We start from the raw sequence: 22,876 nt of genomic DNA on the forward strand, positions 1-22,876 counted from the left end.
TTAAATGGCATTTATTTCAGTATTTTCTGTGTCAGAGCATTAACCTTAACACAGAAGTTACATATGCCAAATATCATTCAGTAACATTCAGATAAATTACATACTAAAAGATTCTACAGAACAATATTATAAAAGAATTATTATCAGAATTTGTAAATGTTAAGAATCAACATGTATCCTCTGAAGCTCAAATAACTAAGCCTGACCTAGACTTAATTCTACTAGAAAAATTAGTCTTTAACAAGAGTATAGCTAATTCTCTAACATCAGAATTCTAAAGGTTATCAACTAGGAATTATATATCTTAATTTTCATTACTATTTATAAAACTTGTTGCTTTCAGTAATTAGTAACCAATCAGGTGTTCAGTTTGCTCAACATTTTTCTAGGAATGCTAAAATGAGTTCAGAAGATGAAGAAATTATATACAAATACAGGTCAAATATATAAAAATATAATTTTAATGTATATAATCTATCTCTCTTATTGTCTTAGTTTATAAGACTACATATAAAACATTAGTCTGTATTTTTAATCCTCCTAAATGCATCAGTGAGATTAGTTTCAGTTTACTTACTGTGTAGTATCTACATCTGCATCAGGCTTAGTGCTCAACTGTTCCAGACAGTATATAAAAATCTAAGTTAAAAATAAGAAGTTTCAGTAACATGATTCTTAGATATTAATCAATTTGGACATTAAAAATAACTTTCTGTAAATAAATTCCTTTTTTTTTAAGAGAGTGTATGCACATACACTCACAAATGGAGAGGGGTGGGCAGAAGGAGAGAGAGAATATTAAGCAGGCTCTAGCACGGCATCAGAGCCTGACGCAAGGCTTAGTCTCATGGCCCTTAGTTCATGACCTGAGCTGAAATCAACAGTCAGATGCTTAACCAACTGAGCCACCCAGGTGCCCCAATAATCCTATGTAAATAAAAAAACCCAAATGTATACTAAGTGATATTTATGTGATTTAAGTGATATTTATGTATGTATGTGTATCTCCCAGAAGTGATAGAATAAATATCCCGTATATGTACATAAATTAAGTGCTGAAAGATTTAAAGCACCTATGTTTTGATCCAACTATAAATTCCTGAATTTTAGGAAAAAGACCTTTTCCTTCCTTTCATCCACTTAATTGCATGCTCAACTTTGTTATGTTCTGACAAAGCACTAGTCCCAACCAAAGAACTTCACACTGTAGACACAATGTAAACAACTATCATGTCATTTAATTTGTGCTGTAACATAAAGTAAGAGGAACACACACAAAAAGGTATAATATAAAGTATACAAAAGTATACTTTTAAAAAGTATATAAAAGTATAAACGTATATAAAAAGAGGTATAATATAAAGGGGTATTGCTAGAACAAGCTGGAATTAATCCTACCTTGAACTTTGTTACCTTACTTGCCATAAACTATTACAGACTCAGACAAGATGAAAAAATAATGTTATACATATATTATTAATAGGTGGGGGTTTACCATAATTTGTTTTATTTCAGGTTTCAGGGCATCAGTGCTTTTACATATTACCTGCATGATATTGATGCTGAGTTGACAAACCTCCTCCTGTGTTTTAGGTTGTTGAAAGACCTACAAAGAAGAATTTGGTAAGTTTTTGGACTTCACTGAGAAAACAAAATTTTGTGTTTATGAAGCCTGATATAAAAAGAATCACATGGGAAACTGCTTCCAGTGTGGGTAACCTTAATCTGAAAGGGACAGTGATAAAGAGCTGCATTCCAGGCAGTGTTTTTGGCCTGAGAATACACTGGCATGGAGCAGCCTGACAACATTCAGGTCAGTCATTCTCTCTGTATACAAAGTGTTGATGATTCCAATTACTCTACCTATAATGAATTCACATTTTAACTTGTCAGCCTATCATGGAACGAAGATTGACACCCTATGCAATTAAATGAAATAAAACAAGCAAGCAGCTGAGGGAAAAGCTCTCTAGAGCTGAAATGACTTATTTACAACTGTGATTCCCACAGGTTCCTGGAAAAGACTGAAACAGAAGTTGAATTTAATGGAAAACTTACACTGGCTTCTCCAGGCTTGCACTCTAGAACTCCTTTGAGTGACTGCAGAGAATGTACAATGCACTGCTCAAACTGATATGGCTGAAGGAAAAAAAAATATGTTATCTTAAAACTCAAAAATAAGCATTGGCTATTAAGATGCTGAACACTGCGGCACAGATGGCCCTTCTTTTCACTACATCTGTATCACTGGGGTAAATACCCCGTAGTGTGATTGCAGGGTCATAGGGAAGCTCTATTTTTAATTCCTTAAGGAATCTCCACACTGTTTTCCAAAGGGGCTACACCAACTTGCATTCCCACCACAGTGTAAGAGGGTTCTCCTTTCTCCAAATTCTCTCCAAAACTTGTTGCTTACTGTCTTATTAATTTCGGCCATTCTCATTGGTGTAAGATGATATCTCAATGAGGTTTGGATTTGAATCTCCCTGGTGGCTAATGATGATGAACATTTTTTCATGTGTCTGTTAGCCATTTGTATGTCTTTACTGGGCAACTGTCTGTTCATGTATTCTGCCCATTTTTTGACGTTATGCTGAGTAAAATAAGTCAAGCAGAGAAAGTCAATTATATGGTTTTACTTACTTGTGGAGCATAAGGAATAACATGGAGGACACTAGGAGAAGGAAATGAAAAGTGATTTGGGGGAAATCAGAGGAGGAGTCTCATGAACCATGAGAGACTGTGGACTCTGAGAAACAAACTGAAGGTTTTGGAAGGAACGGGGTGGGGGGTTAGGTGAGCCTGGTGGTGGGTATTAAGGAGGGCATGTATTGCACGGAGCACTGACTGTGGTACTTAAACAATGAATCTTGGAACACTGAAAAAATAAAAAAAAAATTATAAAAGATATTGAACAGAAGCAAATAATGACCTAAAACTCTCAATTTTACAGTTTTATTGAAAGGAAAACAGATGCCAACAATTTAACAGATAATCTCTTAGACATCAAGATTTAGATTTGGCATGTTTTACACTTGCTTGAAATTCTAAAATATACCTACTTCTAGAACAAAAGTCAGGTATAAATAAAATTTTTCTTCAAAATTCTACTGAGAGGCAAATGACCTGATGAACAGATATAACAAGTTTATATTTTATTATTATTATTTTGAGAGAAAGAAAGCATGCTCAATTGGTAGGGGCAGAGGGAGAAAGAGAATCTTAAGCAGACTCCACCTTCAGTGGTGAGCCTGATGTGGGGCTCCATCTCATGACCCTGAGATCATGACCTGAGCTGATATCAGGAGTAAGACGCTTAACCAACTGAACCACCCAGGTGCCCCAAGAAAATCTTATTTTTAAGAAGTTTAAAGATAAGGCCAATAAGAAAATACTTTTAAAAAGAGGTGCCCCACAAATTCATATTTTAAATACCACTTCCAGGATATATTCTGAGCTCAGTCTCCTAGATCTTCTACATGTCTGGAACTGCTCAAAATTTAATGTTACTAATATTATTTATAGGAAGTCTATGATCTTTAATTCCAAAGTCATTACAGCCATTTTTTATATACATGAAAAGAACAAATGGGAGCTCAGAGAAAAATTGATGATGATGAGGAGGAGGATGCTGGAGGGGAATCTGCTCCAACTAAGACAAAGAAGACTTAGTGAAAAATGTTTAAGCTGACATTTGAAGGGGAAGAGGAGTCAATCCCTTAAAAGATAAGGGAAGGGGGCAGGACAACATGTGCATAGGCCAGCATGGGCAGAGACCAAATGGGTTGTGGAACCACAAGAATAGCAGTGCATCGCAACCACTAACCGTGAGCTTGGCAGTACAAGATGAGGCTAGGGGTCTGGGTTTCACTCAGGAGCACAAGGCTACATAAGGCTCATAGTTCAACTGAAAAGCTATGTGCAAATGCTTCAATTTTTAAAAGAGATTGGGGGATAAAACTGAACAGAAGGGATACCTATATACAAAGATGATTCTTTTTTCTTCTTTTTTACAAAAAGGAACCCACACTTAATGAAAGCTAAAATAGTGCCTCAACCTTACTATCATTTTAGTACTCCACTTTGAAACAACAAGAGGGTGCCATAAAAATACTTCAAAGTACCCCCAAAATAAATAAAAATAAAAGCATACAGTATGAAATACCAACAGCACACAAGTATTTCAAGAGTCAAAAAGTTTGTTATATACCTGACCTTATCCCTCCAACCTACCTGCCTCAAAAGTTGGGAAAATCTAAGATGTTAAAATAATAATAGCATTAAATCCAAAATTCAACTGCGGGGAATTACATGTTGATGTTCATATGTAGTTACTTAGATTTCTTGCATTAATAGCTGAACTAGATTTTCTTAATTTCTTTTTATATTTATATTAATATAGTAAACGGAATACCAGAGAACTCTAGTAGTTTCAGTTAAACTGGGGGTAAAAGTACAAACATATGCTATTTCTTTTCTCTAAAAGGAAACAGAACTATCTCTGCATATTGTTAGGAACCACCCAATTTAGCTGATTAAAGGAGTTATCACAAATCATTCCAGTTCTTAGGAAAGAGGAAAGTTCTCAGAATTGAAAATTTTAAAAAATTAAAAAATTAAAAATTTCAGGGAAAGAAAAATATATTACTATTCATAAAATGTGACTGGTAGGGCGCCTGGGTGGCTCAGTGGGTTAAGCCGCTGCCTTCGGCTCAGGGCATGATCTCAGGGTCCTGGGATCGAGTCCTGCATCAGGCTCTCTGCTCAGCAGGGAGCCTGCTTCCTCCTCTCTCTCTCTGCCTGCCTCTCTGCCTACTTGTGATCTCTCTCTGTCAAATAAATAAATAAAGTCTTTAAAAAAAAATGTGACTGGTACTTTGGAAATGTTAAGATATAAATCAGTAGTCTATAATAGAATTTGAGACAATTTAAGTCATTGTTCAAAGTTTTAAGAATTTTACAGATGTTAGGTTAAAATACTCAAAGCTGGAGCTGGAGCTTCAACTTTTACTCTATGCACTGATTCACCTTTTTTTTCTGAAGTGAGGTCCATGCTGACTAGCTTAAAACACGCTCAGCTTTATCAACACTATTATGTTAGCATATTTCTTTACCAACATCTGGCTATAAGACACAATGGCTGACACCAGAATTATAACTTTCTGTGGGTCATTCATCTACAAAGTTTAGTCTTCTACTTGTATTTGTGACAAACATGAAATTATTCTATAGTTACAGTTTCTTAATATTATAGTTAAGCTTTAAATTGACTACAAACAAGTCTATAGTGGCCATTTCAAAATATTTTCAAAAAGGTTTAACTACTATAATCAAACAACCAAACTTAGATATGGCAGCCACCACATAAGCACACGGTGGGACCCAGATGTGGCAGTTATCATGTAACATTCACCGGGACCCAGATTCAGTTGCTATCACATAAGCACTAAATGGGACCCCGAGAGGTAAAGCGACTTCTTTAAGAGTGTATGGCTACTGGATCATCTGACTGGCTCAGTCAGAAGAGCATGCAACTCTTGGTTTTATGGTCCTGAGTTCCGGCCCCATGTTGGGTGTAGAGATAAATAAATAAACTTTAAAAAAAAAAAAAAAAGATTGCATGACTACTATGAGACAGAACTAAGGACTGAACCGGGATTCTGTTCCCTTTCTGTTGACACGGTACGTTTAGTTACCAATTCTGTAAAGATGTGACTTTTTTTTTTTTTTTAGATTTTATTTATTTATTTGAGAGAGAGAGCACGGGTGAGAGGGAAGAGGAGGAGAGAGAACCTGAAGCAGAGTCCACACTGAGCACACAGAGCCAATCAGAAACATGGCATATTAATTTTAGAGTCATCATCTGTTCAGATGAGACTCTTAGATTTTCAAAATTATTTTGAAAATAGTTTTCATGATATACCATGTTTTCACATCTGTTTCATGGATTCCCACAATGATCCCGTAGGCAGGTGTATCAGTTAAATTGACATCCAGATGCTAAAACATCGAAGGCCTTTAGACAAGGTGGGCATTTCTTTTTTCTCTAACATTAAAGAAACTGAACTAGTGTGGCAGCTTAGTGATGCAGTCAATACGAAAGGCTCCTTCTGACTTTCTTCATTGTGATCCTTATTGTGGCTTCTGTCTCTGGATGGCCTCATGATCACAAGAAGGCCACTGTAGTTCCAACCACCCTGGCCTTATTCCTGTCATGGGAAAAGTCCAGCACTTTCTTAGGCGCAAGACACAGCTGACCAGTCTTCCTACATCTAGTTGACTAGAATTTATTCACATCCTATCCCAGTGGAGGCTGGAAAAATGCAGGTTTTTGTTGTTGTTGTTGTTGTTTTGCAGAGCACATTGTTAATCCCAACAGTTTCTGTTTTAACTTAGAAAGAAAAATGGAGAAAATACATCTGGGAATGCAGTCAGGTTTCTGCCTTCATCTACAAAGTTTAGTCTTCTAACTTGTATTTGTGACAAACATGAAATTATTCTATGGTTACAGTTGCTTAATATTATAGTTAAACTTTTTAATTGCCTGCTTGACCTATGTATGTATCTGGAGAGGTTTGCTGTTATTGTTGTTTGTTTTGTTTTGTTTTGGCTTAGAGGCCAGCGCCAACATTTCTTTCTATTTTATTTTTCTAAAAAATACAAGTTACTGGGTAACTTAGAATGAAGCACAGTCCATTTTAAAATGTAATGCAGATAACAGTGACACATGATGAAGAGTACCCTAAAAGAAATCACAGTTTTTATTAATTTTTAAATATTTGTGGTTAGTGTTAAGCAAAATTGACTCTGAAAAGGAAAGCATTAAGAAGTTTATTTTTCTATATATATATAAATTACATATGTAATTTATATATATTTATACATGTATTTTTATATATTTTCTATTTTTATATATTTCTATATATTTATATATTTTCTATTTCTATTATTATTTCTATTTCATTATTTTTTTCTATTTCTGAAAATGATATAGAATTACAATGCAGAGAATATATGCTTATTTTTTAGTTAACATATAATGTATTATTTGTTTCAGGGGTACAAGTCTGTGATTAATCAGTCTTACACAATTCAAAGCACTCACCATACATAGCACATACCCTCCCCAATGACCATCTCCTAGCTATCCCATCCCTCCCACAGCCTCCCCTAGAATATATGCTTATTAATAAAATAAATCATTATTTTGAATATAATATACACTAATGATTAATCACTGAAAAGAATTTAAACTTACAAGAGAAGTCAGTCCTTCATTATCTATAATCCAGTCTTCCTTTTCAGCTAACCTCTTTATTTCTAAAGAGAAAATAAGCACACAAATACTTTTTCTATTATAATTATCTAGTTGAACTTTGCAGAGATAAAATCTGTAAATATTATGGGTTTTCATCGTTTTATATGGGTTTGTAAAAAAATGAAAGATAAGTAATAATATAAAACATAATTCTGGTAAACTCAAGGATTTAAATATGTATTGTTTTCTGGATTTTTTTTTCATAAAACATTAATGTAAATAAATTTAGCCCAATTTGGAGACTGCTAGGCTAGGCTTAATGACAACTTCAGATAATGGTTTATTACTTATTCAAAGCACTCTTGAAAATAGTTAACATGTACAAAATAAGCTACAAAATATTTTTTTCCTAAAATATCTGATGAAAAATTTATATTGTTTTAATCTTAGACACTTTTAAAAAAAGATTTTTTAAAGATTTTATTTATTCATTTGAGAGGGAGAGAGAGTGAGAAGGAGCATGAAAGGGAAGAGTCAGGGGAGAAGCAGACTCCCCGTGGAGCTGGGAGCCCGATGTGGGGCTCAATCCCAAGACTCTGGGATCATGACCTGACCCAAAGGCAGTCACTTAACCAACTGAGCCACCCGGGTGCCCCTAATCTTAGACACTTCTGATGATTTACAAAGGAATGCTACCTGTCCCAACCTTTAGCATTTCAGGCTGTCTCAGGTCCCTAGTGGGAGCAGGTAAATTCAGAGGACACTGCTGTTTCTCACCTGGATTCTGTTCCCTTTCCGTTACACAGTATGTTTAGTCACCAATTCTGTAGAGATGTGACTTTTTTTTTTTTTTTTAGATTTTATTTATTTGAGAGAGCGAGCACCGGTGAGAGGGAAGAAGAGGAGAAAGAACCTGAAGCAGAGTCCACACTGAGCACACAGAGCCAATGTTGCACTTGATCAATCCCACAACTACAAGATCATTAACCTGAGCCGAAACCAAGAGTTGGATACTTAACCGACCGGGCCGCCAGGGTGCCATAAAATGTGACCTTCCTACTTGAAAGTCCTGGTGACAGACACTTATGGCTTATGTTATTTATAATGATGTTCTTGGCTGCCTTTGAAAATATTTAATATCCAAATTGCTGCTTTATAAAGATAACCCTTTTTTTATGATTATATGCACAAAATCCTGAAAATTCTAAAATATATAAAGAAAATGTGCATCACTTATAATTTCTACTATACAGAAAATCACTGTTAGTCTTTCTTCTGACTTTACACTGGTATTTCTAAATATTTAAAATATACATACAGGACGCCTGGGTGGCTCAGTCAGTTAAGTATCTGCCTTTGGCTCAGGGTCTTAGGATCCAGTCCCACATCGGACCCCTTTTCAGCAGGAGCCTCCTTCTGCCTCTGCCTACTGCTCCCCCTGCTGGTCCTCTTTCCCTTCCTCTCTTTCTCTGATAAATAAATAAATAAATCTTTAAAAAATATAGTATACATCTTTTCAAAACTGGACTCATACTTTATATACATTTTATAATATACTTTTTCTACTTAACATTTGCCATAAGGATGTTCTTATATCCTGAAATATTTTCAAGTATATCCATATTAATTTATGCATGGTCTGGCATCTCAGGTAAATAGATTTGGAAAGATATTTAGAAAAGGAAAAAAATCCTATTGAGCAGCTATTTGTGATCTAAAATATTCAATTTCCCATAAAAGTAATTCTGTCATTTTCAAGGATTAGAAGATAGAAAGAGGTGGCATATTTAGATAATCATTACCTAGCAAATGTCATTATTTTTTCTTAACATACCTTCTGCTGTGTGTTGCAATGTGACCATCACACAACGTACTCGGAGATCCAAAATGAGATCCTGGATAGTCTGTAACATGTCATTAGGAATTTCAAGGGCAGTCAACGATTCATAAGTAAGCCTGTGAAAGAGACACAATAAAACAAAAATGAGCAGAGTATGATATTGAAGCAATCCCTGTCATTAGTTTGGCCAGGCTATAGAGGTTATAAGCTACAATATCATACTGAAAGCCTAGGGAAAGTAAAACCATAATAGAATCATAATACAGCACTAATACCGAATTAAACAATAAGAAGATCCTCATTCAGTATGACATTCTCATCAAACAGGTTTAGCTTAGATGCTTTATGATACAGAGGAAATACTGGAGGCAAGAAGACAGTAAAATTCTTTGTTGACTATATTAAAAAATCTTATCCCAAATTGAATGTGTTGGTATTTCCTTTTTCCCTCAAAAAGACAAAAAAAAATTTACCCCTTTTCAGAAGAATGAGTCCATATTTACCTTATAGTCTGGATGACATGAGCAAGCCACTGTCCTGAGAGCTCAGATTTCACCTCCCAGCCTCCATACTGCCTCACTCCACACTCTGGGATGCTGAGTGGGAGCAGGGCTCCACGGATCAACTTCACAAGACACTGCATTACTTCTTGAATCATTTTCTAGATAATTATGAGAGTAAAACTTCATTAGAAGTCATTAATTTGACTAAATCAGTTAACAGAATCTGCCTGAACAATGATGAATAGTTTGAATGTAAAGTTTTCTAGTAACTTTGGTCGAGAAAATCTTACCCTGTGAAAAAGTCTACATACTTATCCTTAACTTACCTTAAAATCATTTTGTCTTTGCCTTACATTCTTTGATCTTTCAATCTGGCCTGATTTCTCTGCAGTCTTAAAAATTAAAAAAGGAAAATCAAATATATTAGTTGTCTTCAGATAACAGTTGTATATAAAGAGACCATAAGATAAAGTTGTAGCTTGACTGAAAGGAATGTTTAAGACATAATCTAAGTTTCTGATTTAAAAACAGACTTACAAAAAATTTCTTATTCCAAAAAGAAGTTCTTCATCTTCTTAAAACCTTTAAATACAATTTCCATAAATAAGTCTAAGAATTAAGTTGAAATTACTTCTTTTGTAGGTGAATTTCAGGTGTCATATTCATTAATAATTGTTTATGGTTAAACCTAAATCATACCCAGGATAAATTTCTCAATACTTTTCTCATTAGATAGTATAGAAAAAAAAGGAAAAATACAATCTTGATTAACATCTAAGAATCTTGGGCTATCCATTCCCTTCCTTTAAGCATTATACTTGGCATTTTATTTTTAAAAAATTACAAATCACTGTTCTTTTAGGGACTTTATAGTTTAATTCAGGAGAGAATATATTCTAGAATTCTAAAACTATATTTTTATGTATTTACTGCTAGCCATGTTTTCCTCTGATATTTCTTTCTCCTTAAAGTAGGTGTGGAACACTACATTGATTAAAAGAGAAATATATTCAATTGGATTTTAGTTAACTTTTTACTCCCAAATTTTCAAACAACTAAATATTATCATATAAAATGCCTGAGAATGGAGGGTGAACTTGGAAAACTTTCGAAATAAAGAAATAATAACAAAATGGTACGGTAAAAACAAAAATTCTGATACTTCACTAACATAATGTGAAATTATCCTTTAAAGGTAAAATGCTTATGAATTATTCACTAGAGACATGTCAAGAGAACTTTCAAATTGACGACTTCAAGTTAATTTTAAAATACAAATAATGTTCCATATATTTTTGGTATAAGGCAGAGAAACAGTCTACAGAGTTCATTATTATGATAAGCATTACTAACATGAATGAGCAAAAGAAGGGTAAGGGTTGCTGAATGTTTTCAATAAAAACATCAGACATACCTGTTAAAAAGTGGTCAACATATGCATATATACATACCTCTTCAGGCTCTAATTTACATTTATTGTATAATTTTATATTAAATTAATTTTTGAAAAAACTAAGCCTAAAATTCACCTCAGTAATAATTCAATAAGCAAATTCTTAAATTAATTAAGAAACAATACTCAAAAGTCTTTATAAATGAGGATTTCACTTAGAAGCTGATGTTTTTGTCCCTTTATTTTTAAAACAAATGAGAAGTAACTTAAGTGTTTTAAAGTGACAGTGAGAAGTGACTATAGGGGCTGGTATTAGCACAGCCAATTATAAGGATGTTGCACTCACCTAGGTGAGCAATACAGCAACTAAGGCGAAAGGAGGTAAGTCATGAACTTGTGCGGATGGCTCAGACACAAGATTCCAAGGTAGAGGCGACTGAACCTGTCAATTCTACTGGGTGTTTCAGCGAGAAAGGAAAGATGTCAAGAGTGACTCCCATCTGAGTCATGACCACTCAGTTAAGTCCAACTGGCCCTGAATGTCTGTTAGCCTACTTTCTGTTTCTGTCAAAGTGTGACGCTCTGATTCAAAGTTAACACTTCAGGCAATATAGTGGCCTAGGTGTAGAAAAGCAAATCAATGGCCCCAGGCTTACAAGGTGATATATTAGCTATTCTCAAATTAACGCAGTTTGCCGTGTCCTAGTCTTAGGCACTTTTGTTTTCTATACACTCTCACTAATTTATTCTCAAGGCTTCACATATCATTTCAGTCTAGTGTCTTCCTATTTTGGATTTTGTACTCAATTCCAACATGTGTGTATTTGGGGGAGGAGTTTTCCCTCAAGAACAAGGAATTCTCCAGACACCAGTTGGGTGTCCTCAATTCAACTCAATTCTGACACAATGTACCTAGAGATAACATCTGATCCCACAAGTTAAAGGCCCAGTCCTACAAGATTTGCACCCCCCCAACACACAGTTAGATGCCAATCTCAAGACCAGGTTGTTACTTGTGCTTCTGATCTATTGGCTACAGATCAGAGGTTCTTATAATTCCCTGCATGGGTTCAATTAACTTGTTACAACAGCTCACAGAACTAGGAAATATGTTTACCCACTAGATTACCAGTTTATTATAAAAGGATAAAACGCAGAAATGGTTGGGGCAAGGTATAAGGAAAGAATGCAGTGCTTCCATGCCCTCTCCTTGCATCTCCACACATTCACCAACCTGGAAGTTCTCTAAACCCTGTCCTTTGGGTTTTTATGGGGGCTTCATTGCAAAGGCATGACTGATTATATCACCAGACATTGGCAACTGATTCAACCTCCAGCTCCATTCCCCTACTTAGAGGTCTGAGGGTTAGACTATAAATTTAAACCCTCTAATTGTATCGTTGGTGATCCAAGCAATCAGCACCCCATCCTTGGGTGGCAATGGAGGTCATGTTATTAACAAAAGACACATTATTAACAAAAAAATTTCCTCATTTAAGGAAATTCCCAGGGTTTTAGAATCTGTGCCCCAAACCAAAAAGACCATATATATTTCTTATTACAAATAACAAGGTCACACTTCCAAATTTATATCTCTCCCCCAAATCTTTCCTCTGAAGCCCAAATCTGATTTTCAGATTGTCTACTTCATGTCTCTTCTTGAATAACTCACAATAACCTCAAACTCAATACATTAAAAATAGAAAACTGCTATTTTCCTCCAAGCATGTTCTTCAAGTCTATCTGGCTTTGTAAATGTCACACCTACTCATTTGAGAGTCCATTTGGTAGCTCTATGTTAACTCTTGCCCTCATCTTACTCATCTGATCCATCAGTAAGTCTGGTCAACACTACTTCCAAAATACAAATGAAATCTATCATTTTCTCTCCAACTTCACTACACTAACAAAAGCTTAATCCAAACACCATCATTTCCTGCCCAGACAGCTTTAATAGTTTACCCACTCTGCCTTTTGTTCCCTGCCAATTCATTCTTGAACAGATAACCAGACTGGTCTTTTTAAAACCAAAACTCTGATCAGGTTACTCCACCAATTAGGGTCTATAGGTGGCTTCCCACCATACTTGGAATACACATTCTTTACCACGGTCTGTAACAAAGCCTTGTCAGTTGGTCCCTGCTTCCTCCTCTAGCCTCATCTCCCGTTTCTCCTGATACCCTAAACCACAGCTCAGTATACTCTGAATGTTTTTACCTTCTTTCTGTTTTTCAAATATGCCAAGCTCCTTTCCTTGGCTTTGCAATGTGCTGTTGTTTCTTCCCAATACGTTCTTTTCCCTGATTCTTTGTGTGGCTGTTTCCCTCTTATGTTTCAAGTTTTGGTTTCAGTGTCATCTCCTTAGAGAGATCTTTCCTGACCTCCATCCCAATGATATTCTTTATCTTAGAACCCTACTTGTTTCTTTTATAGCTATTAGCAAAATTTAAGATAAATTTTTTAAAAATTGATTTTGGTTCTGTCCCTCCAGGAGGGGAGATGTCATATTTATCTTGGCCACTATTTTATATATTTATATATTTTAGAATTTACATTATATGTGTGTTACATGTACATACATGTATATGTAGTGTATGTACATGTATCAGTACCTGTCACTTAGTGTGTTCAGGATAGTTGGTGAATGAAGGATCACCCAGGGTTAGCATTCCTCAGGACCTCCTGGGATATATTTTAGAAAGCATACTGCTAGGATAATTGAAGGTCTTCTTTAAAAAAACTTGAACTCCTACATCTTCACAAGGCTAACTGGCCCTTTGAAGGAGATCTGCCAGGCATAATCCTATGATATATTCCTAAAAAGTCCAACAGATTCACTGCTTCTCCTGGAGATTTAAAATAGCAAAAGGGATAAGCAGAGGTTTAAGAATTCCCTGTGAATTTTGAGGGTTGGGAGGGCTCCTATAGGTGTGGAATTCAGATATTGCTAAGGAACCCAGCACCCGCTGTGATATGAAAAGGCACAGAATGACACTGGAATTCTATACTGTAAAACCTAAGTTAAGGACCTTGTGATGGTTAATTCTACCTGTTAACCTGAGTGGGCCACAGGGTGCTCAGATATTTATTTAACATTACTCTGGGTATGTCTGTGAGAGTGATTTTGGATGAGATTAACATTTGAATTGGTAGGCCAAGGAAAGCAGATTGTCCTCATTAATGAGGGTGGAACCCATCCAATCAGTGGAAGGCCTGACTAGAACAAAAAAGCTGGACCCTCCTTCCAGTAAGGGGTAACTCCTCCCGCTTCACTGCCTTGAATGGGGACATTGAACTGAAACATTGGTACTTCCTGGATCTCCAGCCTCTTGGTTTTCAGATTGGAACTACACCATGGGCGTTCTTGAGTCTCCAACTAGAGGACAGCAGATTCTGGGACTTTTTAACCTCTATAATCAGGTAAGCCAAATTCCTTTTGTAAATCTTTCTCTTTATACACAGTTGGAAGCAGAATCAACATCTTCTTGGTTCTATTTCTCTGAACTCTAAATGACAGTGCTGGTTTAGTGTGCTATGGACAAAGGGATTGAGCTCTGAAATAAAGGCATAATTTGTTTCAATAATGAGTCAAGCCAGCATAAAACTGTAAGTATACTAATAATAGATGGTGCTTTTCTAATTCTAGCTATCACAGTTCTTAATACTGAACTTTTTGTATAGTGGGCTTGTTTAATGGGCTAGTTATTTCATAGCTTTGTTCTAAATATTTTTAAATCAAATAAAAGAGTGAAGATCAATCCTTACAAAATATATCAAAATTAAAACTAAATTATGCCTATTAAACAGGTGCTAAGGAATGCATGATGACATTTACTAGACAAAATAATTTACAAACTTCAAGGTCTGGTCTCCAAATACATAGAAATTGGAGAGGGCAGGAATTAGTTTTAAAGCATACCTCTTGAAACTGTTAATTAAAAAATAGTTACCTATCAACATATTGCCCTATTTTTAAAAGAAAATCTAATTTTGGAAGATAAAGTGCATTTTAATTTATATACCATGAGTCATACAACTTTTTAAAATGTTGATTATTAGTGTTTAAAAATTATTTGGATGCCTTAACATATTCACTCCAAATTATATTATATTTAGGGTATATCTAAAGGTGAGATCTCAACCTAATATTAACCATTTCGTTAACTAAAATCCTTAACTCTTTCCTGCACACACAGACCAAAACTACTTTGTGGTAAGACCAACGGCTAGATTTCACTGTTCTGATTCATGTATGTTACTTCACATGGGCATGACTGGTTTGAAGAACTATTTTTTAAACTGTCTGAAACTCCATCTAAATCTTTAACGGATGGGCTCTTGATAAAGTAAAATAGTTCTCTAACTAGAAAAAAACCCTTCAAGTAAATACTGTTTAAATATTACAAAACTCTCTTATGTGAGTTTAAATACCGACTATCAAAAGACTTGGAACTCTTCCTAGTTTTAATTTAATTAAGTTTCTGGATTTCACTAATAGTTTGATATGGTGACCACACATTCCTAACTCCTCCATTTCATTCCCTTCTACTACCCTTCAGTGTCTTTCTCGCTTTTCAATAGAGGATAAATAGTTTAAAAACATGCCCAAATCAGTATAGTATACTCAATTTTTAAAATAATTATAATTATTAACTAATAATTATAATTATAATTACTAATTATAACTATAATCTCTTAAAGGCTTAAAGATACAGATAGGTAAAAATACCATAGGCATATCCAACAACTAATGTTTCACTAAAATACTCCAGATGAAAATCTTAGGAATTTTATGAACTCTAAAAAACTCAAGATAAGGCAACTACTATCTTTGTGTGGTAGGCGACTTACAGCAATCAATCTGGAAGGAAGAAACACTGGACTGGAAACAAATAAGTAGGTCTAAAATCCATTTCCTAAAGTACTAATTCTTTTGATGAGTGAATCCATCTAGACATTATTCAGTATGAAACAGTCCACTATTTCTTTTTTTTTTAAGATTTTATTTATTTATTTGATAAAGAGAGAGATAGAGAGCACACAAGCAGGGGGAGCAGCAGAAGGAGAGAGAGAAGTAGGGTTTCTGCTGAGCAGGGATCCCAGTGCAGGGCTCAGTCTCAGGACCCTGGGATCATGACTTGAGCCAAAGGCAGACACTTAACCAACTGAGCTACCCAGGCACCCCAACAGTCCACTATTTCTTAATGCTACTAAACTTTATTCTCTGAACACCTATTATGTGCCAGGCCAATACAATTTTAAATACTGGAATAAATATGCATTCTAAATAATAAGATTAAATTTTCATTTACCTGCTGGACACTGTTATAAGCACTTCACTGACATTAACTTGTTTAATCCTCAAACCTGACCTGTGCAATCAGGCACAGAGTAATAAAGTTATTTGCCTCAAGTCGCAGCTAATAAGTGATATATATTGGACATTTCTTTTTTTTTTTTTTTTTTAAAGATTTTATTTATTTATTTGTAAGAGAGAGAGAGTGAGAGCGAGCACAGGCAGACAGAGTGGAAGGCAGAGTCAGAGGGAGAAGCAGGCTCCCTGCGGAGCAAGGAGCCCGATGTGGGACTCGATCCCAGGACGCTGGGATCATGACCTGAGCCGAAGGCAGCTGCTTAACCAACTGAGCCACCCAGGCGTCCCATATTGGACATTTCTATTTAAACACTAAAATTAGTGTTCTGTAAAAGAGCTATCTATTAACACAATCAACCAAGGCACTGATATGGAAGCAGCTAACCTTTCCAGTCCTCATGAGCCATCAGGATTAGAGACGAAGCAGATAGGAAGAGGAAGTTATGACACAGTATCAGTGGTGTGGCTGTTCTATACCATGGCAGAGGGCAAGAACCCCAAACCTGTCCTCAGCACATAGAGCCACACAACTCTCATGTGGCTGAGAGGAATAAAAATGCAAAATGATACAGACATGTGTGAAAGCAGAATGTTGAAAAAACTTTTTACAGGACACCAGAAAAACTGAAATTAAAGCATTTTCTTCCTCAGACTGGGAGGAGCTAAGATTAAAGTGTACTAAGGAGCTAAGAATAAGGGGATACTAAGATTAAAGTGTACCAGAAGGAATCTAGGCCTGTATGGCACCTCAGCACAACTAGATAACTATCAAATCATTCTGAATACCCAAGAAATCAACCTAAGGTCTGACAGAAAAAAACTTTTTAATTGGAGGGAGAGAAAAGGCCAAATTGAGAAAGACGGGAATTGTGGTGGCATGATTTGTGGGAAGAAAAGGATCACAGGTATTGCTGAGGGGAAGGAGCCCTACTCACAGAGAAAGGAGAGAGAGAAGAGCATACAGGGAAATGCACAAGGACAACACTTCCCCAAAGCCATTAGCTGGAAAAACGAGAAGGGCTGAAGAGAGGCTGATTTTTTTGAGTTTCTGCAACCAGTAGGGCTCAGAGACTGGAGTTCAAAGGTCAGTAGGCTTGGCTGAGATAGAGATCCTAGTCCTAGAGAGAAGGCAAGCAAGCAGACGAGGGCAGACAGCACAATCCAACGATCACCTAAGGTACATGGGGGAGAGACTGTTCACTCTTCTTGGAGCACATCTGTGAGAGGTGGCATTCACAGAGATATCTCTTGGAGGACAAAAGAGCTGCAGAGCGCCATTTCTTCCCGCCACCCCACCCCCGGCCTAGGCACTAAGGGTAGAAAACCTGCACACTGGCTGTTTAGCCTCTGCTCCAAATCCCATGCCCCTGCACTCTAGCATAACTGCCCCAGAGCAATGAGACCCCCCCCAAGAAGACGTGCTCAGAACCCGCTATAGCATGACCTTAAAGTTTGGAGTTTCAAAAGTTACCAGACTTGGATGGGATATAACCCAAAGTGCACTGTGCTGCTCCAGGCAGGCAAGCAACCTGGAGATAGAAAGAGAGAAAACAGCGATCTAAGAAACACTAGGGATGCATAAGAGGAAATTATTCACTCTTCTGGAAGTGTTTCCCTGGGAGCAGCAAGCACAGAGACCCCTCTCTAGGGACAAAGGAGCTGGCTGGCACCATTTCTTTCCCCCATCCTTCAGCATAAACCAATTTAAGTAAACAGCACAATGCCAACACTGGCTGCCTAATCTGCTTATACCAAGTCTTATTCCCTTGCATTCTGCTGATACTGCTTTCCTCAGAGAAGGAGGCCCTTTCCCAAAAGACCAGCAGAAAACCCCTGTACCACATCTACTAACCATGGAGTTCTGAAAACTTCACTTGTAGTGGAAATAGCATCAGGTCTCATTTAACAAGAAGACCAGAGCACACCTAGTTAAAACTTGCCATACTCTGGCCAATGTCCAAACACTCCCAAACACAGTAGCAGAATGCATGCAGCATATACCAGAGATGCTTCCTGAAGCACCAGGCCCTGGACACTGTATGACCTCTTCTTCCTAAAGCTCTCAATATCAGGAAACACAGCAAGATTTTCTAATATAGAAAAAGACAGAGACCTAGACAAAACAAAAAAACAGAGGAATTCGTCCTAAAAGAAAGAACAAAAAAAGGTCACAGGCAGAGATATGCCTGATGCAGAATTTAAAAAAACAGTCATAAGGATAATCACTGGGCTTGAAAAAAGAATGAAAGATATCAGGGAGATGCTTACCACAGATATAAAAGAATTAAAAAAAATGAAAAATGTAATAACTGAAATTCAAAACAGACTGGATGTAATGACTGCAAGGATTGAAGAAGCAGGGCAATGAATAAGTGATACAGAAAATAGTACAATGGACAATAATGAAGCCAAACAAAAGAGAGAATTATGGATCACAATAATAGGCTTAGGGAACTCCGTGAATTAATCAAACATAAAAACATTCATATCATAGGAGTCCCAGAAGAAGAGAGAGGAAAGTGGGCAAAAGGTTTATATGGGGAAATAATAGCTGAAAACTTCCTTCATCTAGAAAAGAATAGAGACATCCAAATTCAGGAGACACAGAGAACTCCCTCAAAATCAACGATAGCAGGCCAACACCAACATATTCCACAGTTAATTTGCAAAATACAGTGATAGAGAAAAACTCTTGAAGATAGCAAGACAAAAGAAGTCCCCAACTTACAACAGAAGACCTGAAGGGTAGCTGCAGAACTCTCCACAGAAACTTGGCAAGCCAGAAGACAGCGACATTCAATGTGGTGAATGGGAAAAATCTGCAGCCAAGAATACTCTACGCAGCAGGATACATAACAAGCTTCCCAGATAAACAAAAACTAAAAAGGACTTCATGACCATTAAACCATCCCTGCAAGAAATATTAAAGGGGACTTGTTGAGTGGGAAGGAAAGACCAAAAGTGACAATGACTAGAAAGAAAAAGAGAAAATCTCCAGAAAAAAAAAAAAAAAAAAGACAAAACAGGAATAAAGTGGCACTATATACATATCTATCAATAATAATTCTGAATGTAAATGGACGAAATGCTCCAATCAAAAGACACAGAATGTCAGAATATTAAAAAAAAAAAAAAAGTCCCATGTACATGCCGCCTATAAGAGACTTATTTAGACCTAATGACACCTGCAGATTCAAAGTAAGGGGAAGTTCAGTGGAATTCTACCAAACATTTAAAGAAGAATTAATACCTAGTCTTCTGAAACTGTTTCAAAAAAATAGAAATGGAAGGAAAACTTCCAAACTTACTCTATTGGACCAGGATTATTTTGATCCCAAAGCCAGACAAAGACCCCATGAAAAGGGAGAATTACAGACCAATATCCCTAATGAACCGATTCTAAAATTCTCAACAGGACACTAGCTAATAGGATCCAACAGTAAATTAAAAGGATTATTCACCACAACCAAGTCGGATTTATCCCTGGGCTACAAACTGTGGTTCAACGTTTAAAAATCAATTAAGGTGATATACCACATTAATTAAAAAAAAAAAAAAGGACAAGAACTATATGATCTTCTCGATACATGCAGAAAAAGCATTTGACAAAATCCATCATTCTTTCTTGACAAAAACTCCCTGCAGTGTAGGGATAGAAGCAACACAACTCAGTATCAAAAAAGGCATATGCGAAAAACACACAGCAAGGGGCGCCTGGGTGTCTGCTTCTGGTTTAGGTCATAATCCCTGGGTCCTGGGATCAAGCCCTATGTTGGGATCCCTGTTCCGTGGGGAGCTTGCTTCTCCCTTTCCTTGTGGCTCATGCTTCATTATCTCTCTCTCAAATAAACAAGTGAATAAGTCTTGAAAGAAAGAAAGAAAGAAAGAAAGAAAGAAAGAAAGACCCATAATGAATATTATCCTCAACAGGGAAAAACCGAAACCTTTTGTCCTAAGATCAGGAACACGACAGGGATATCAACTCTCATCACTCTTGTTCAACACAGTACTGCAAGTCCTAGCCTCAGCTATCAGAAAACCAAAAGAAATAAAAGGCACCCAAATTGGCAAAGAAGAAGTCAAACGCTCACTCTTCACAGATGCCATGATACTTTATGTAAAAATCCTGAGATATTCCACCCAAAAATTGCTATAAATGATACAAAAATTGAGCAAAGTCACAGGATATAAAATCAATGCACAGAAATTAGCTGCATTTTTATACACTAATAATGAAGCAGAAGATAGAGAAATCAAGGAATAAATCCCATTTACAACTGCACCAAAAACCATAAGATACCTGGGACTAATCCTAACCAAAGGTAAAGGGTCTGTACCCTAAAATCTACAGAATGCTTATTAAATTGAGGAAGGCACAAAGAAATGGAAAAACATTCCATGCTCTTGGGTTGGTAGAATAAATATTGTTAAAATGTCTATGCTACCCAGAACAATCTACACATTCAATTCAATCTCTATCAAAATACCATCAATATTCTTCACAGAGCTAGAACAAACAATCTTAAAATTTGTATGGAATGAGAAAAGATCCTGAGTAGCCATAGGAATGTTGAAATCAAAAAAAGTTAGAGGCATCACAATTCCTGATGTCAAGTTGTATTACAAAGCTGTCATTATTGTGTGGCACAAAAACAGACACATAGATCAATGGAGCACAAGAGAGAATCCAGTAATGGACCCTCAACTCTACGTCAACTAATCTTCAACAAAGCAGGAAAGAATATCCAAGGCGGGGGAGGGGGGGACCAGTCTCTTCAACAAAGGGGATGAAATTGGACAGCCACATGCAGAAGAATGAAACTGGACCACCTCCTTACACCATACACTAAAATAAAATCAAAATGGATGAAAGACCTATATGTGAGACAGTAATCTGTCAAAATCCTAGAGGAGTTGGGATGCCCTGGTGGCTCAGTTGGTTAAGACACTGCCTTCGGCTCCGGTCATGATCCTAGAGTCCTGGGATTGAGTCCCATATCGGGCTTCCCCTGCTTTGTGGGAAGCCTGCTTCTCCCTCTCCCCCTGGCAGTGCTCACTCTCTTTCTCCTTCTCTCTCTCTCTGTCAGATAAATAAATAGAATCTTTAAAAAAAAAATCCTAGAAGAGAACACAGGCAGCAACCTCTTTTACCTCGGCTGCAGGAACTTCTTGCTAGACAGGTCTCCAAAAGGCAAAAGAAACAAAGGCAAAAATGAACTATTGTGACTTCATAAGGATAAGAAGTTTTTGCACAGCAAAAAACAGTCAACAAAACTAAAAGGCAACCTATAGAATGGGAGAAGATATTTGCAAATGCCTTATCAGATAAAGGGCTAGCACCCAAAAATCTTATAAATAACTTACCAAACTCAATACCCAAAAAAACAAAACTAAACTAAAATCCACTGAATGAATGGGTAGATGAACAGACATATCTCCAAAGACATACAAGTGGCAAACAGACACATGAAAAAATGCTCAATATCACTTGTAATCAGGCAAATACAAATCAAAACCACAATGACATACCACCTCATACCAGTCAGAAGGACTAAAATTAACAAGTCAGGAAATAACAGATGTTAAAGGATATGGAAAAAGGGAACCCTTTCACACTGTTGGTGGGAATGAAAAGTGGTGCAGCCACTCTGGAAAACAGTATGGAGGTGCCTCAACAAGTTAAAAATCGAGCTACCCTATGACCTAGCAATTACACTACTAGGTATTTATCCAAAGGATACAAAAACACAGTGACTCAAAGGGGTACCTGCATCCCAATGTTTATAGCAGCAATGTGCACAATAGCCAAAATATGGAAAGAGCCCAGATGTCCATCAACAACTGAATGGATAAATAAGATGTAATATATATATATATATATATATATATATATATATATATATATATAATTGAATATTACTCAGCCACCAAAAAGAATGAAATCTTGCCATCTGCAACAACATAGATAGAAAAAGAGGGCATTGTGCTAAGTGAAATAAGTCAGTCAGAGAAAAGCAACGTACATGGAATTTAATAAATAGAACATGAACATAGGGGAAAGGAAGGAAAAATAAAATAAGATGAATATTGAGAGGAAGGCAAATGATAAAGAGACACTCTAGGAAACAAACTTGAGGGTGCTGGAGTTGAGGTGTTTGGGAGGAAGGGATAACTCAGCCATGGGCATTAAGAAGGGTACTTGTAATGAGCACTTGGTGTATGCCACTGATGAATCATTAAATTTTACCTCAGAAACTAAAAAGAAAAGAAAAGAAGAAAAATAAAAGAAAAGAGAAAGAACAAACAGAAAAGAAAGTGAGGGGATGGAAAATCATTTTTCAGGCTAACGGACATCAAAAGAAACTCTGAGCAGCCATACCTATAGCAAATATACTAGATTTTAAACCAAATACTGTAATAAGGGGTGAAGACAAGCACTATTTCATAATAAAGGGGTCTATCCAACAAGAAGATCTAACAATTGTCAATATTTATATGACCAACATGT

General features: G+C 36.4%; 1 protein-coding gene across 5 annotated transcripts in view; it reads right to left on the bottom strand.

Annotated features, from left to right (window-relative positions):
- The window catches only part of EXOC2 (exocyst complex component 2), a 286,884-nt gene that overhangs the window by 102,071 nt on the left and 161,937 nt on the right, over positions 1 to 22,876 (bottom strand). For all 5 annotated transcript variants that reach the window (XM_059399325.1, XM_059399328.1, XM_059399324.1 and 2 more), the window contains 7 exons: positions 9,928 to 9,993; positions 9,602 to 9,759; positions 9,093 to 9,214; positions 7,259 to 7,320; positions 2,059 to 2,139; positions 1,547 to 1,606; positions 578 to 639 (listed from right to left, as the gene is read on the bottom strand). In XM_059399325.1, the coding sequence (XP_059255308.1) occupies positions 578 to 639; positions 1,547 to 1,606; positions 2,059 to 2,139; positions 7,259 to 7,320; positions 9,093 to 9,214; positions 9,602 to 9,759; positions 9,928 to 9,993 (611 nt within the window). The remainder of the gene's footprint in view (positions 1 to 577; positions 640 to 1,546; positions 1,607 to 2,058; positions 2,140 to 7,258; positions 7,321 to 9,092; positions 9,215 to 9,601; positions 9,760 to 9,927; positions 9,994 to 22,876) is intronic.

Source organism: Mustela nigripes, chromosome 5 (genome assembly GCF_022355385.1).
Source record: "Mustela nigripes isolate SB6536 chromosome 5, MUSNIG.SB6536, whole genome shotgun sequence".
Classification (NCBI taxonomy): domain Eukaryota; kingdom Metazoa; phylum Chordata; class Mammalia; order Carnivora; family Mustelidae; genus Mustela; species Mustela nigripes.